At 42.8% G+C, this 16,456-nt stretch overlaps 1 protein-coding gene across 6 annotated transcripts in view; it reads right to left on the bottom strand.

Moving 5' to 3' along the window:
- The window catches only part of LOC110510174 (A-kinase anchor protein 13), a 155,706-nt gene that overhangs the window by 14,579 nt on the left and 124,671 nt on the right, over positions 1-16,456 (bottom strand). For 3 of the 6 annotated variants that reach the window (XM_036971711.1, XM_036971865.1, XM_036971828.1), the window contains exons 11-20: positions 14,567-14,958; positions 13,905-13,961; positions 13,375-13,434; positions 11,496-11,655; positions 11,182-11,287; positions 8,586-8,613; positions 8,349-8,463; positions 4,597-4,753; positions 1,789-1,856; positions 1,576-1,633 (exon numbers count right to left, since the gene is read on the bottom strand). In XM_036971711.1, the coding sequence (XP_036827606.1) occupies positions 1,576-1,633; positions 1,789-1,856; positions 4,597-4,753; positions 8,349-8,463; positions 8,586-8,613; positions 11,182-11,287; positions 11,496-11,655; positions 13,375-13,434; positions 13,905-13,961; positions 14,567-14,958 (1,201 nt within the window). The remainder of the gene's footprint in view (positions 1-1,575; positions 1,634-1,788; positions 1,857-4,596; positions 4,754-8,348; positions 8,464-8,585; positions 8,614-11,181; positions 11,288-11,495; positions 11,656-13,374; positions 13,435-13,904; positions 13,962-14,566; positions 14,959-16,456) is intronic. The other 3 variants (XM_036971767.1, XM_036971864.1, XM_036971878.1) reach the window with 3 other exon arrangements.

Raw genomic sequence — 16,456 nt, 5'->3', positions numbered from 1 at the left:
AATAAATACTGTACATAAAAACATATACAGTACTTGGGATTTTTTTGGGGGGGGAAATATTAACAATGCATAGATTGAGACAGACAAGGTTGAAGTTAGAAGTTTACATACACTTGGGTTGGAGTCATTAAAACACGTTTTTCAACCATTCCACAAGATTCTTGTTAACAAACTATAGTTTTGGCAAGTCGGTTAGGACATCTACATTGTGCTTGACATAATAAATTTTTCCAACAATTGTTTACAGACAGATTATTTCACTTAAAATCACAATTCCAGTGGGTCAGAAGCTTACATACACTATGTTGACTGTGCATTTAAACAGCTTGGAAAATTCCAGAAAATTATGTCATGGCTTTAGAAGCTTCTATTAGGCTAATTGACATCATTTGAGTCAATTGGAGGTGTACCTGGATGTATTTCAAGGCCTACCTTCAAACTCAGTGCATCTTTGCTTGACATCATGGGAAAATCAAAAGACCCCCAGAAGAAAAAATTGTAAACCTCCACAAGACTAGTTCATCCAAGGAAGCAATTTCCAAACACCTGAAGGTACCACATTCATCTGTACAAACAATAGTACGTATGTATAAACACCGTGGGACCACGCAGCTGTCATACCACTCAGGAAGGAGACGTGTTCTGTCTCCTAGAGATGAACGTACTTTGGTGCGAAAAGTGCAAATAAATCCCAGAACAACAGCAAAGGACCTTGTGAAGATGCTGGAGGAAACCGCATAGAAGTGTTTGGCCATAATGACCATCGTTATGTTTGGAGGAAAAAGTGTGAGGCTTGCAAGCTGAAGAACACCATCCAACAGTGAAGCACGGGGGTGGCAGCATCATGTTGTGGGGGTGCTTTGCTGCAGGAGGGGCTGGTGCACTTCACAAAATTTCACATCATCACTTCACATCATGAGGATGGAAATGTATGTGGATATATTGAAGCAACATCTCAAGACATCAGTCAGGAAGTTAAAGCAAATGGTCTTCCAAACGGACAATGACTCCAAGCATACTTCCAAAGTTGTGGCAAAATGGCTTAAGGAAAACAAAGTCAAGGTATAAAAGGTGGCAATCACAAAGCCATGACCTCAACCCTGTAGAAAATTTGTGGGCAGAACTGAAAAAGCAGAACTGAAAAAGCGTGTGCGAGCAAGGAGGCCTACAAACCTGACTCAGTTACACCAGAACTGTCAGGAGGAATGGGCCAAAATTCACCCAACTTATTGTGGGAATCTTGTGGAAGGCTACCCAAAACGTTTGACCCAAGTTAAACAATTTAAAGGCAATGCTAACAAATACTAATAGAGTGTATGCAAACTTCTGACCCGCTAGGAATGTGATGAAGGAAATAAAATCTTAAATAAATAATTCTCTCTACTATTATTCTGACATTTCACATTCTTAAAATAAAGTGGTGATCCAAACTGACCTATGGCAGGGAATTTTTACTAGGATTAAATGTCAGATATTGTGAATGTCAGGAATTGTAAATGTACTTGGCTAAGGTGTATGTAGACTTCCTACTTCAACTGTACATCTGAACTGCACAAATAAATATATCACATTTACTTCTCAATACGACTCCGGATATGGACTCAGAATCTGGCACCGTTTGCTGCTTCTGCTGCTGAAAAATACAGTAGTGTATTACAATACATCAATGCCATTAACAAGCCTGTTACCCATTCATTCACGATAGACAGAGACTGATCCCGCACAGATGCATTCTGCTCCTGTGTGTTTGAACAAAGTAGTGTTGTAGACAGCTGACGGCAAGCTTACCTTCATTTTGACCTGGACACACACAGGAAGACGCTCTCTGCAGCCCTTATGGACCTGTGCATTGCAGTCTGAAATCATCAGAAGAAAAACAACATTAGGACAAAGATTTGGTAGAAACATCTGTTAAAGATTGCAGGAAAAGCAGAGTAGTATGGTCTACCCATCTCACTCTCCTCCTTCATCAGGTGACAACGTTGCTACTTGCTACTAGTGTAAATAATGTAATTTCAATGCAACAAGATCACACAACAGTGTAAAAAACCTGCTAGCTTGGTGATGTGACTCATACCAAATCAACATAGCTCATCTGAACCACCCTGAACTATAGAAACAAACAGGCAGCAAGAGGAAACTCTAATCTGTACACTGAGAAAATGTCTTCATCCAGATTCCATCCCATTTTAGGCTGCATAAAAGAATTAGAAAAAGTCCCAAAATGGTATGATGTTCTGTAAAGAAAAACATATTTTTTATGTTTCTGCCTAGTTTCCCTTTTCAGACAGGGTACAGTGTCTTACAGTACCTCTTCCAGCACTCCATGTCTGACCTCTGAACAACTACAAAGTCTTGTTTACTGAACACAGTTAGCAGACACACCCAGGTTAAGGTGAGGGGTGTTCAGAGCAGGCGCCATATAAACAGTTGACCTAACAACATAAAACATAAAACAGAGGAATCAAGACTAAGTGTAGAGTAGGAACAGACCATAGAGTTCAAAGTGTTCCACTCCACCTTCAGTCAAGCCCATCCAAACAACACCAACACAACAACACTTCAGGGAAGAAAGAGTTGGGAAGAGGGGAGAAACACAACAATGAGCAGGCTCTCCCAGCTGGAGGTTTTAAACAGTGAGAGGGGACTGTGCTATTACTCTCTCCCAGCTGGAGGTTTTAAACAGTGTGTGGGGACTGTGCTATTACTCTCTCCCAGCTGGAGGTTTTAAACAGTGTGTGGGGACTGTGCTGTGCAACACGGTGTGTGTCCATTTTTTTAATTGTGTGTCAAACACAGATGACAAGACCGAATCTCTCAAAATGAGTCTGAGAGAACAGAGAGAGGAGCAGTGGTGTAAAGTACTTAAGTAAAAATACTTTAAAAGTACTACTTTGGGGTATCTGTACTTTACTTAACTATTTATAATTTTACTTCACTACATTTCTAAAGAAAATAATGTACTTTTTACCCCAGACATTTTCTCTGACACCCAAAAGTTACATTTTGATAGGAAAACGGTCTAATTCACACACTTATCAAGAGAACATTACTGGTCATCCCTACTGCCTCTGATCTGGCAGACTCACTAAACACAAATGCTTTGTTTATGTCTGTGTGTTGGAGTGTGCCCCTGGCTAACCGCCAATAAATAAAAACAATATGGTGCCGTCTGGTTTGCTTAATATAAGGAATTTGAAATTGTTTGTACTTTTACTTTTGATACTTACGTACATTTTCAGCAAATCTATTTACTTTTGATACTTAAGTATATTAAAACCAAATACTTTACAACTTTTACTCAAGTAGTATTTTACCTGGTGACTTTCACTTTTACTTGAGTCATTTTCTATTAAGGTATCTTTACTTTTACTCAAGTAAGACAACTGAGTACTTTTTCCACCACTGGAGAGGAGGCAGCTCTCCATTAGACACTACACTCTATTAGTTCATATTTCAGAAAGAACTCATTGACTCTCCACAAAGCCCTATTTTACTATTAGATAAGATAAGGATCAAAATCACTGATCAAGAAAAAAAAAAATCTGAATAATTATGTCAATTGTCAAAATGAAGGGCTGGTTTCAAATGTAGGTCTTTGCTCGTCAAACCCGATGTGGGCCACAATTCTGTGTATCTGTGTGACAAAAACGAAGTCACTTTTGAGAAATGAGCAAAGGAAGCCCAAATAGGGCTTACAGCACATTCTCTGCCAGTGGAAGAAAGGAAGAAAGAAAAAGAGAGAGAGAGAGAGAGAGAGAGAGAGAGAGAGAGAGAGAGATAGCCGGGATGTAAGAGTAGAGTTGACATCTTCCCAGCTGCGTCAGGGGCCAGGGGCAGGGTGATGCAACCCATTGAAACGTTGAGAGGACTGACTGGGCCGAGGGGCACATCCCTCCCCTGACTCTGGTTCCCTCTAACCACCCAACTCCTATTCACTGGGACAGACCCACCCAGTCCATCACGCTTCAGACAGACTGACAACAAACAAAGTAGCTCTGAGAAAAAGTATTGGAAGTGGTCTACTCTGCTCTTCTAATACATGCTGCTGGCCATACAGAGATGGTGGGAGGAATTAATATACTGCACCGACATAGTTCCTATATATGTCCACTTCTGATGGCCCCAGAATAAACAACATCCTCTTTAGCTCTCTGCAGATAGACCCTGGATATGGAGAATTTCCCGTGTCCTGCTTAATGTGGAGCAGTTTCAGTAAAGTGACTAGACTGAATGAATAAACAGGATAACCGGTCACCATTTTGTCACATTACTTGGAGCTAACGTAGGATGTTCCACCACCAGACATTACACAATGATGGAAAACACGGCTTGAGCCCCTGAAAACATACCTTAAAGTACTGAATCTCTTGACTTACGGAGACAGCATAGTTTCAAAGTTTCAAAATACACACAAAACAGGTCCAAAGCAGCACCAAGTGTAGGCCTATGTAATCACCATGGAAAGGAATAAGGGGTATTGAGGTGTGGTAAATGGCGCTAAAACTAGAGCAGTGGTCCCTTACCACGGAACAGAGAGACTAAATAACTCTGTGGAGTCTGGTTTCTCATAAACACTCAGATTTGTTGTCTTACTGGTGCAGAGGAAGGCTTCTTTAGTGATAATGGGTTTGTTGCATTGGTGGCAGGTTGAGGATGGGGCTGGGTTCACAGAGCTGAAGAGATGGCCGTTCAGGTTTTTTTTCTCCTTCTCCTTGGGGTCTTTATCTTTCCCCTGAGCCTTCTCTTTCTCCTGCAGAGAGTTAGAGACACAAAGGGAATACCATAAATTCTCTAAGTCAAAGCACTATGGCACTGTGTATGCTTTCCGTACTGTAAGCAATCAAGGTCTCACAAATAGATCTCACACTTCGATAGTACTTAGCCAAAGCCGAGAGATATGAGTCATTTGTGCAAAGATGTACTGAAGTTTGACAGCTGTCAAAAACCCCTTCACAATATTTCTGTATTTTCTATCCAGAAGTCTCATTCACAAAAAGAAACATAATTATGACAAAAGGTTACAATATATCAATATAACCACAGACACAATACACTGGACTGGCCAATAACACACTCTCAGGTTGACTGTACAGGTAGACACTCATTCCTAATCAGTACAGGAAATGAAACAACCAATATCCTATGATTCTGACTCAAACTAAATGTGTTGCTATAGCAATTCCTCCTGAAAAAGGGAAGAATGTGTATTTAGAGAAGAGCATCAGAGCCTGTTCCTTTCTGAGCAGTGAGCCGTGAGACAGGCAACAGGCGTTAGCCAACACAAAGAACCAATATCTCCTACCTCATCCTGTATTGTATCAGCCCTCAGCTTCAGGGAGCAACCGTGTGCCAGGACATGTCTACACAACATCACAGTGGCAGTCTGTCTGTCTGTCTGATACATTATTACAGTGGCAGTCTGTCTCTCTGTCTGATACATTATTACAGTGGCAGTCTGTCTGATACATTATTACAGTGGCAGTCTGTCTGATACATTATTACAGTGGCAGTCTGTCTGATACATTATTACAGTGGCAGTCTGTCTGTCTGATACATTATTACAGTGACAGTCTGTCTTTCTGGCTGATACATTATTACAGTGACAGTCTGTCTGTCTGTCTGATACATTATTACAGTTACAGTCTGTCTGTCTGTCTGATACATTATTACAGTGACAGTCTGTCTGATACATTATTACAGTGACAGTCTGTCTGTCTGTCTGATACATTATTACAGTGACAGTCTGTCTGTACGCTGGTCTGTACGCTGGTCTGGAACAACAGGCAGTACAGAATCTACAGATGGAACTCTGGCATTCCCATGTTGCCAGCCATCAGCCCAAAAGAAGGAAGTGAGATACCATGGATGTACCATGAGTGTCTGTGCTGACTGTTTTGCAGTCTCCGTTACACACCAGCCCCACTGCAACTTCCAGCCTATAATCTAGCTCACAGTCTCAGCAAACTATTGTAAAGTATGTACAGGGCATTCAGAAAGTACTCAGACCCCTTCCCTTTTGTTACATTACAGCATTATTCTAAAATGGAATAGATTCATGTTTTTCCTCATCAATCTACACACAATACCCCATAATGACAAAGTGAAAACAGGTTGAGAAATGTTTCATAGTTTATTAAAAATAAAAAAACAGAAATACCTTACTTACATAAGTATTCACACCCTTTGCTATTAGACTCAAAATTGAGCTCAGGTATATCATGTTTCCATTGATCATCCTTGAGATGTTTCTACAACTTGATTGGAGTCCACCTGTCGTAAATTCAATTGGTTGTACATGATTTGGAAAGGCACACCTGTCTATACAGGTATAAGGTCCCACAGTTGACAGTGCATGTCAGAGCAAAAACCAAACCATGAGGTCGAAGGAATTGTCCGCAGAGCTCCGAGACAGGATTGTTTCGAGGCAATATCTGAGGATGGGTACCAAAAAAATGCTGCAGCATTGAAGCTCCTCAAGAACACAGTGGCCTCTATCATTCTTCAATGGAAGAAGTTTAGAACCATCAAGACTCTTTCTAGAGCTGGCCGCCCGGCCAAACTGAGCAATCGGGTGAGAAGGGTCTTGGTCAGGGAGGCAACCAAGAACCTGATGGTCCCTCTAACAGAGCTCCAGAGTTCATCTGTGGAGATGGGAGAACCTTCCAGAAGGACAACCAAGATTCTCTGGTCTGATGAAGCCAAGATTGAACTCTTTGGCCTAGAGGAAACATGGCACCATCCCTACAGTGAAGCATGGTGGTGGCAGCATCATGCTGTGGGGATGTTTTTCAGCGGCAGGGACTGGGAGACTAATCAGGATCGAGCAAAGACGAACGGAGCAAAGTACAGAGTGAAAACCTGCCCCAGAGCTCTAAGGACCTCATTCTGGGGTCAAGGTTCACCTTCCAACAGGACAATGACCCTAAGCACACAGCCAAGACAACGCAGGATTGGCTTTGGGACAAGTCTCTGGATGTCCTTGAGTGACCCAGCCAGAGCCCGGACTTGAACCCGATCAAGCATCTCTGGAGAGACCTGAAATTAGCTGTGCAGCGACACTCCCCATCCAACCTGACAGAGCTTGAGAGGATCTACAGAGAAGAATGTGAGAAACTCCCCAAATACAGGTGTGCCAAGCTTGTAGCATCATACCCAAGAAGACTCAAGGCTGTAATCGCTGCCAAAGGTGGTTCAACAAAGTACTGAGTAAAGGGTCTGAATACTTATGTATATGTGATATTTCAGTTAATTTTTTTTATAAATTAGCAAAAATTGCTAAAAACCTGTTTTTACTTTGTCATTATGGGCTATTGTGTGTAGAGATTGATAAGGGAAAAAAACGATTTAATACATTTAAGAATAATGCTTTAACAAAATGTGGAAAAAGACAAGGGGTGTGAATACTTTCCGAATGCACTGTACAGGGTACATACTTTCAAAACCCATATTGGAAGCTATACAAACATTGGACATTTTTATCAGTCTGTATGCATGTGTTATGGATTGAGTAGCATTTTTGATGATAAGCATGTTCTTCTATGTAATAACTAGGCCTGCTATAAAATACATAGAAATATATTGTTTTGGATACAACACAGGGAAATCAAATCACATGAGAACTGTGTTGATGCATGGTCTGGGCATTACTGTTATTTCCCTTAATGTTATCAGGAAGTCTAATGTTATTAGGTCTGAAAGAATTGTGGTTTGTTTTCGTAGCAGCAGTGATGCCATACAGACGTCTGTTTGAGACAAACCACAGCATGCCTCTGTTTCCTGTTTGGCTTCCCTACTGCGTGCAGACCAGGCGCCTCGCTCTGCTTCTCACAACTCACAGACTCACAGCCAGATACACTTACCCAGCAGATATATACTGTATACTCCTTCACAGTCATTTACAATCTGATTATGACACCTAGAACACAGATAAGCACCAGGGAAAAGTATCTTATTCTGGAAACTACAGTTTTGAGATTGCAATATGTGTATTAACCTGCACACAGCTATAAGCCTGGACATAAATTATAACCTGAAAACGTGTATCCAAAGAACTACAATGAGAAACCTTTAGACACGTAATAATAATTTGGATTCAACACCAATACAGACAATGGCGCTGGGATCAGACTGAAAAGGTACTGTACTACTGGATCTTCTTAAATTCAAGTCACTTCAATACTTTATTTATCCCCTGAGGGTCAATTCGGAGCCAGGCCCTATGCCGGTTATTTCATTGTTAGTCTACACCTGTGTGTACACCTTTGTTTACAAAGCATGTGACCAATAAAATGTGATTTGCTTCGCTAGTGCAGGAGGAGGAAGAGAGGCTGAATGGACAGTCTCACCTTGTTCTTTTTAGTACTCATCTTGCTCTTGAGGTAACTGAAGGTGCGGCTGACCTTGGTCCCCTGTCTCCCCTCAGAGTCGCTCCGCAGTGGCCCCGGGTCCTCCTCAGAGATGCTGGATGAAAAAGAGTAGGAGAACCAGAGAGACAAACTCAGTATACTGTCAGATACTACCCTGCTGGAGAAATAGCCTTTAAGAACAGGCCCATATAAAACGGGACAAGGTTTCTGTCTTACCTATGCTCTAGTGATGCCGATCCCATTCCTACAGCAGAAATAGAGAGAGGAGGTGATGAGCTGGATCAATGGAACAGTAGATTGTGTCATTTATTTATTTACATTTGTATTATTTTTTATTGGTACACCGGATAGGTGCAGTGAAATGTGGTGTTTCACAGGGTCAGCTATAGTAGTACGGCGCCCCTGGAACACATTAGGGTTAAGAGCCTTGCTCAAGGGCACATCTACAGTTTTTTCACCTTGTCGGCTCAGGTATTTGAACCACCGACCTTTTGGTTACTGGCCCACACTCTACGTGGTAGGCTACCTGCCACCATAAATGGGACAGGGAGTTGTAAATGTAGTTAGAGAAATATAAATATGATCAAAATATAGTTGTACATGTATATACAATACGAGCAATGAAAGCATGTTGAAACAACAGAGATTACAGAGTGGAATTCCCCCCCCCCCCCCCCAAAAAAAAAAGATATGTACTTTTATCAGTATTTTGGTTCAGTACAAGCATACATTACATAACCATTACAATACATTTCCAAGCAGAGGTGATATCACATAACACGTAGTAGTACCAACATCCAACAGAACCAGGTTAAATGTGGAATTGCACACTGGGTCATTTGGTTAAGGACAATTAACAAGACCAACAAGACCAACAAATACATACACAAAGGAATGTGACGATTATGCAGCATATATGTACACTAGTAGTCAAGGGTGGCCAATAATAAAGAGATTTACTGAGGGTCAGACACAGCACTGAAACGCAGCCTCAGAACTACAACAAAGCTCAATAAGACACACATATCACCACAAACACAGAGACATTTTCAACAACAAAAGTCTGCCAGGCAAAATCTCTCACAGCTCTTAAGCTGTAGATATGACACGCTAGAGCAGCGAAAGCTCTTTGAAACGTCATCCTCCAGCAACGGCCCGGGCAGGGATTTTCTTCCAATCGTTCTCTCCAAAATAATATACAAGGCTCAAAGGAGTGTGAAAGCAGCAATGAAATGTTCCTATCCTTTCTAGCAGCTGTGAAGCCCAACAGGAACACTTTGACATGTGTTTATGTGGATTCCAAAGAATGGAGGCTAGGGGGAATAAATAGAACTGATGGAGGAAAGAGAGGGGAGAAGTGTGTGTAAAACTCACAGGAGAGACAATAGGAATGTCCGCCATGTCAAATACAATAGAAAAAGGGCTACTTTGAAAAGGGGCTACAATGCTAACAGAAAGCTGATTATTTGGTCTCAGTTAGATACCAATAGAGGGAAATAGATTCTGGGATTATATGTGTCTCCAGCAGATGTAACATATGGCTGACTGGACTGCAAAAGGGCTTTTCACTCTGCTACAGCGTCCCTACTCTTTCAAAAAATCTGCACAATGAGTCTGCTGTTCTTGCATGGGTTTCAGCAATGTAGATAGAGTTCAGAAATACAAGGCTCTTAAAAGGACAAAAGAGTTAACTGTTCATAAACATGTATGAAATATGTGAACATCTTGGCAGGTTTGACATCCTTTCATACTTTTTTCAGTCATTTTCATGGCAGCCAAGGTTTTCGAAACTGATCAAATAGTTGAATTTGCTTGAAACTTCACATAAACAGAACAGCAAACAGTGCATATTTGATCACCTGTTGAGATTTGTATTAGTAACTAGAGGCAATTTAAGCCTATGTAAGTAAAACATTTTTAGAAACAATGACTTCTACTGATTGATATTTCATCAAACCAAATTATTTGCCTGACAATGTTAACCTTGTTAAGGTTAGGGGACCAAACAGAGATGAATTGATTTAAAAGAGTTGATTTAGAGAGAGGTAACGTCCTTTAGTGACACGGGTTGACCTAGAGGCACACTACACAGGAAGCAGCCAGGCGCTAAGGGGCCACTCAGGGCATTCTGGGAAATGTAGAACATCACTGGAGGAAGAGCCAATAGAAAATAATGTTCTATGTTGAGTCGGTCCACTGACTATCCAGTTCAAGGGGACAAAAAATATCAAATCACACGTTAAATTAGCACAAGAACCTGGGCCGCCCCTCATTCCCTTCCAAGTGATCAAATGACTGAACCCTACACAAAGGGACAGGGAAACAAGAGAAGGCAGAAATAATAACCCCAGTGATAGTGAGGAGAAGATCTAACAGTAGCCCCTGTTAGCCCCAGAGGAGATTGGGATTGAGAGAGTTAACAAACCACCTGATTCCTGTCTGGGAAACACAGCAGAGGGACAGAGAGAAAATGTACCTGTAGGACGAGGTTGGAAACAGCAGGTGACAGGAGACTTGATTGTTGGATAGATAGAGGCATGGGCCTGAATCCGCAAAGCATTTCAGAGTAGGAGTGCTGATCTAGGATCTGTCCATATAATCTTATTCATAATGACCTAAAAGGCTAATCTGATCCTAGATCGGCACTCTTACTCTGAGACACTTTGTGGGTACATGCCCTGGCCTTGTGTACCACCATGTCACCACAGAGACAGAGACAGAGACAGAGACAGAGAGACAGAGAGAGAGAGACAGAGAGAGAGAGAGAGAGAGAGAGAGAGAGAGAGAGAGAGAGAGTTAAAGTGACCCTCACCGTCCAGGTCTCTGTGACTGATGGCCAGCATGGACACCGACTTGGTGAGTGCTTGGTGAGGAATGGAGGTACAGCTGTGTCTCACAGGCAGAACTCTACCTGATTTCTGAAATAAAGGAGAGAGAGAGAGAGAGAGAGATCAGTGAGCTGTCTGGGTGAAAATAAAACATGAACTACAGTGCATAGAGAGAACCAGTCTACATGGGATGGTACGAAGATTCATTGATTCAGTACAAGTGCAAGTCATTGTGCAAGCAAAACACAGGACCTCTATGGTAAAGATACGCCTGGACAGTATAGTGTGTGAGGGTTACCTGGCTGTCGAGGCTGCTGTAGTCTCCCAGGTCTGACTCCTGCTCCTCTGTTAGGGACAGAAGCGAGCCCCTCTCCTCACTGTCCAGACGCGCAACAGTTCCCACACCAGAGGAGATCTTCCCAGCATCCTCCTCTCCAGCTAGACCCTCCAAACTGTAACTGCAGACAAAACAATACCATGTTAGTGAAAGAACACTCCACTGGTGTTTCTGGTGAAAGATGTGGTAATTTGTTTAGGGACAGTAGATACAAACACCCTGTTCGATCTTTAAACCCTTGGCAGGAAGTGAACTCACACCCAGCAGATCTTCATGCTCCAGAAAGGATGACACAATCAGTTATTTCAAAACTGAAACCACACAAGTGGAGAGCACAAGTACATACAGATATACACAGTTAAAGGAAAAATCCACTCCAAAAAATATTTTTTATTTTTTTAAATTAGCCCACTGTTGATACAGTCCCAAAATGTTTTGCATGTCAGCAGTTACGTTTTGAAGATATTCGATTTTCAAGAAGCAAAGTGTCACTTGCCACATCATGATAATGATGCGTTTTGCACATCTTGATATCTTGAGAACTTGAAAAAAATAACAAAATATATTTTTTGAGTGGATTTGTCCTTTAACTAGATCCCTGCAGTGAGGAGATGATGAGATACAGAAAAGAGGAAAAGCATGTATAGACAAAGAAAATACATATGAACACCAGCACAAACAGGAAGAAACACATACATGTAAACCTAAACACAAATGTAAGAGGGAAATAACTGAAGTAAAATAAACATAAAAATACAATTCCCAAGCTTCAAATCAGTTAAACAACCTAGCTAACTTGATTAAAAAGTGTAGCATGTTAAATAATAGGCGACAAATAAACCCCTTTGAGACCATACATATGTCATTTATGAATGCATAAGAAATCAGCATTCACTATTAGAGTACAACAGATCTATTATCTCATTCTAGCTGTGTGTCAATTGATCCTCTCACTGAAGCTGTAAGTCTGGCTAAGCGAGATGAACAGAACTAAAACCATAACTCACCTGTCTGGCTCACTGATGATGATGATGACTATATTAGTCATTCTAATCTTTGCAATAGTTAACAAGCAGTGTAGCAGTATAATACTATTGTTCTAAAGATGCTTGATGCTTCCTCTCTAAATTCTAGCTTCCTTGTCTCAGAAGAGCGAGAGAGAGAGACAGAGAGAGAGAGAGGGGAAGAAGATAAGTGACTGTGCATCGCTGAGGTCGACCACAACTGACCAACAAGGTGAATAAGACAAAGATAGAGCAACAGCAGCAGTGACAAAGCATACACCAAGCCAGAGACACACCAAGCCAGAGACACACCAAGCCAGAGACACACCAAGCCCGAGACACACCAAGCCCGAGACACACCAAGCCCGAGACACACCAAGCCCGAGACACACCAAGCCCGAGACACACCAAGCCCGAGACACACCAAGCCCGAGACACACCAAGCCCGAGACACACCAAGCCAGAGACACACCAAGCCAGAGACACACCAAGCCAGAGACACACCAAGCCAGAGACACACCAAGCCAGAGACACACCAAGCCAGAGACACACCAAGCCAGAGACACACCAAGCCAGAGACACACCAAGCCCGAGACACACCAAGCCAGAGACACTCCAAGCCAGAGACACTCCAAGCCAGAGACACACCAAGCCCGAGACACACCAAGCCAGAGACACACCAAGCCAGAGACACACCAAGCCAGAGACACACCAAGCCAGACACAGACATGCACAGAACAGAGAACATGCAGAGGCCTCTTCCTCTCTTTTTATTTATTTCATTTTGTTTGTGTGTTTGTCCTCTTAAGCTATTAGTTGACACGGTGATGGCATACCTTCTGCTATCAATCTGTGCCGGGTGGGGAGGGGGGACGTTGGAGGGACACCAGCTCATACTGACAGGGAGAAGCCAGGGAGGGAGAGGGATGGAAAGGGACAGGAGAGGAGAGGAGAGGAGAGGAGAGGAGAGGAGAGGAGAGGAGAGGAGAGGAGAGGAGAGGAGAGGAGAGGAGAGACAGACAGGAGCAGAAGGGAAAGGGTGATGTTATTTCAGGGTGAGATGTGATGGTCAAAGGGGTGAGTTAATGGGTAAGGTTTTTTTCCCATTGAGGTGTCTTGATACATATCATATTGGAGAGATAAATAAATAAAAACAATAAAGTTTTCACTGTCTTCATTCTTTATATGTTTTAGAAATGATTTTTCAATTGCATAAGGCACATAAAATACAATTTGATTTGATTAGGGAGTGCTCAATATAGGTAGCAATGCATTTTACATTTTCTTTCTGTAATTAAAACACAGCTTGGCAGTGACACACCAGGGAGAGTCAGAATGGAAACAGTGAGGAATAACTGTGTGGTACCTTCTCCTATGAAATGTTGGCTTTCGAGGCTTCCCTTCCCCTTGACCTTGCAATAAACTGAGAAGAGATGGAGAGATGAGGAGAGGACAGAACAGATGGGATGAACAGAGAGAGATGAGAGCACTGACAGTACAGAACATGATCACATGGGTGATAATGAATAAAAGGAAAATGGTGCCAATAAAAATCACAGTGTTTAACCTTTGACCTGGACCAGGTCTTTCCCACAAAGTCCACTGACACAGAGGTGCCTCCAGGCTTATCTAACTGTACTGTATAAGGCTCCCTGAGGGAAAAGCATGGATTAAATACACACAGAGACAAATATCTACATACACATGCGCTCACACACAAACAGTGGCCCACTGACACACAAACACAAAGTGTCTGAACTTGAGGCCGTATGAGGACCAGTCCTCGGAAAGCAAGTCTCTGTCAGTCTCATCCCTGCAGACTGCGCTTCCCAGGGTACTACTGTCTCAAGTGACTCCCCAATAGATATCATCATACCGAGGACAAGTCAGGATACTGACTTGGAGGCTTATGGTTCACACAGATTATGACTTTTCACCACTCATCCATAGCTATCCTTCCTGGGTATGTACTATAGGGTAGTGAGTGTGTTGAGTTAGAGGTCAGTGTGTGGGGTTAAGAGGACTCACCTGCGTTGGTTCATGTCTGTGTCTCCTGCAGGATTCTTCCCCGGGCCCCAGCTGTGCCGGCGGAATGGAGAGAGCGAGCGGATAGAGGAGCGCAGGATAGCGGAGCACACAGGCACCTCTGTCAGCTTGTCTTTCCTCTCGTCCTCCTCTCCGTCCCTCCCTGTCGTCTGCCAGGCGTCTCCGGCACTCCAACTGGCCCTAGTGCTCAACACCCCTGCCCCCGCCCCAGTCCAAGCGGGGCCCACTCTGCCCTGGGAGGAGACACTGAGAGGACCCACACTGCCCTGGGAGCTGGCGCTGAGGGGACCCACACTGGCCACGTCGTCTATGGAGGAGAAGGACACCGACACACCACTGTTGCTTTCACTTGGCCCAGTCACAGCCTTCTCTCCCTTTGGACAGAGAAAATACAGAAAGACCCTGTTACCCACTGCAGTCAAAGTCAACTGAATGGCATTGTGGAAGGATTTGGAATTGCACATTTCAGCTAACACATTTGGGTAAGGGGCACTTTGTTTTACACCAAAAACAAAGCTAAAAACATTAATTATACTAAAGGTGTGAAAGCTAAATAAATCTGTATCTATTGTCAAGGTAGTCAGTTTTGACCTAATGTCCTGTCTTGTATGCCAGTGAGGTTAGACCTGATGACCGGTCTGAGCTGCCTTTAGTCTGAGCTTACTGCAGCCTTCAGTGTGGCGAGGGGAAAGGGCAAGGCAGTGAGAGAGAGACATGCTGCTGGGAGAGAGAGTTCTTTCCAGCCCTATAAAAGGTTACATAACAACAGAAACACACACACACCCTTTAGGGAGGCCGGCAGGCAGGCAGGCTGCAGATGATTTCCATTGGGACTGTATCATTAGTTTTCACATTGTCCAGTAGTGGGCGTGCGAGCGGGTGGTGAGCTAACGGACGGCCACTGTGGCTCAGAGCATAATCATGCAGGCCCCTTTATGAGGACCAGGCCATAGAATATCAGCTTCCAGAACAAATGAGTCACCCTTCCTGAGCTCATGCAGCAGAGCAGCAGTCAACCAGCTAACACTGTCTACACAAACACACACCTATAGGCAAGGTTATTATAGTAAATGAAAACTGAAACTAAAACAAGAACTAAAATTGGAAAAACTATTTAGTAAAGTGATATTAAAACATTTGAAAAAAGAAAACTACTGAAACTACTCCCATTGACTGTAAAACTAATTAAAATAAAATAAAAACCATCATAAATTAAGCTGAGTTTTTTTCTTCTACACTCAGGACAAAAATCTAAAAGGGGATTTCAAGCTTTTTTGGTAATGGGGTTTTTGAGCTTCTGAATCTGGAGGTAAATGCTGCCAGTTGATGCCGATGTTTCAAATAGGCGGAGCTTGTGCATCACTATCCTTATTATCTATAACGAGCTAACAGTCAAGAAATCTGAGGGCGAGTACAGGAAGTAACTGAGCCAATCTAGAACAGCTTGTGAAGTTGATGGAGCCGTTCGCAATCCAACCAAACCAACTTCAAACTGACAGCCATTCACTGATTGATGTGGTGACCTGCCTTGAGGCACACTTGCAGTCAATTACTGTTGCAAAATAGTTGGCACAGGTCCTCCTGAAGTTACTGCGTGAGCTCTTCGCATGCAATCCTCTGGCATCCAACTTTCATCCAACCCCTGCATTAGCTTGCCTCATGGCACAGATACAGAGATGTTATGTTTATCCAAGTCTATGGTCTTGGCCCATCACCTAATGTATTACTGCCCCTCAGCGGCAAGAAGTGGCACCCCCCCCAAAAAGACTATAGGCCTACAACACATAAATAGCTCCTAGCCTCCCACGCATAGGCTACTTTCTGTCCCTAACACTAAAACAGAAATTAAATAATAAAACGAAATAGAAATGT

The sequence above is a fragment of the Oncorhynchus mykiss genome, chromosome 1 (assembly GCF_013265735.2).
Source record: "Oncorhynchus mykiss isolate Arlee chromosome 1, USDA_OmykA_1.1, whole genome shotgun sequence".
Lineage (NCBI taxonomy): Eukaryota > Metazoa > Chordata > Actinopteri > Salmoniformes > Salmonidae > Oncorhynchus > Oncorhynchus mykiss.
The sequence above is the reverse complement of the archived record's forward strand: the minus strand, read 5'-3'. Positions and strand labels throughout refer to the sequence as shown.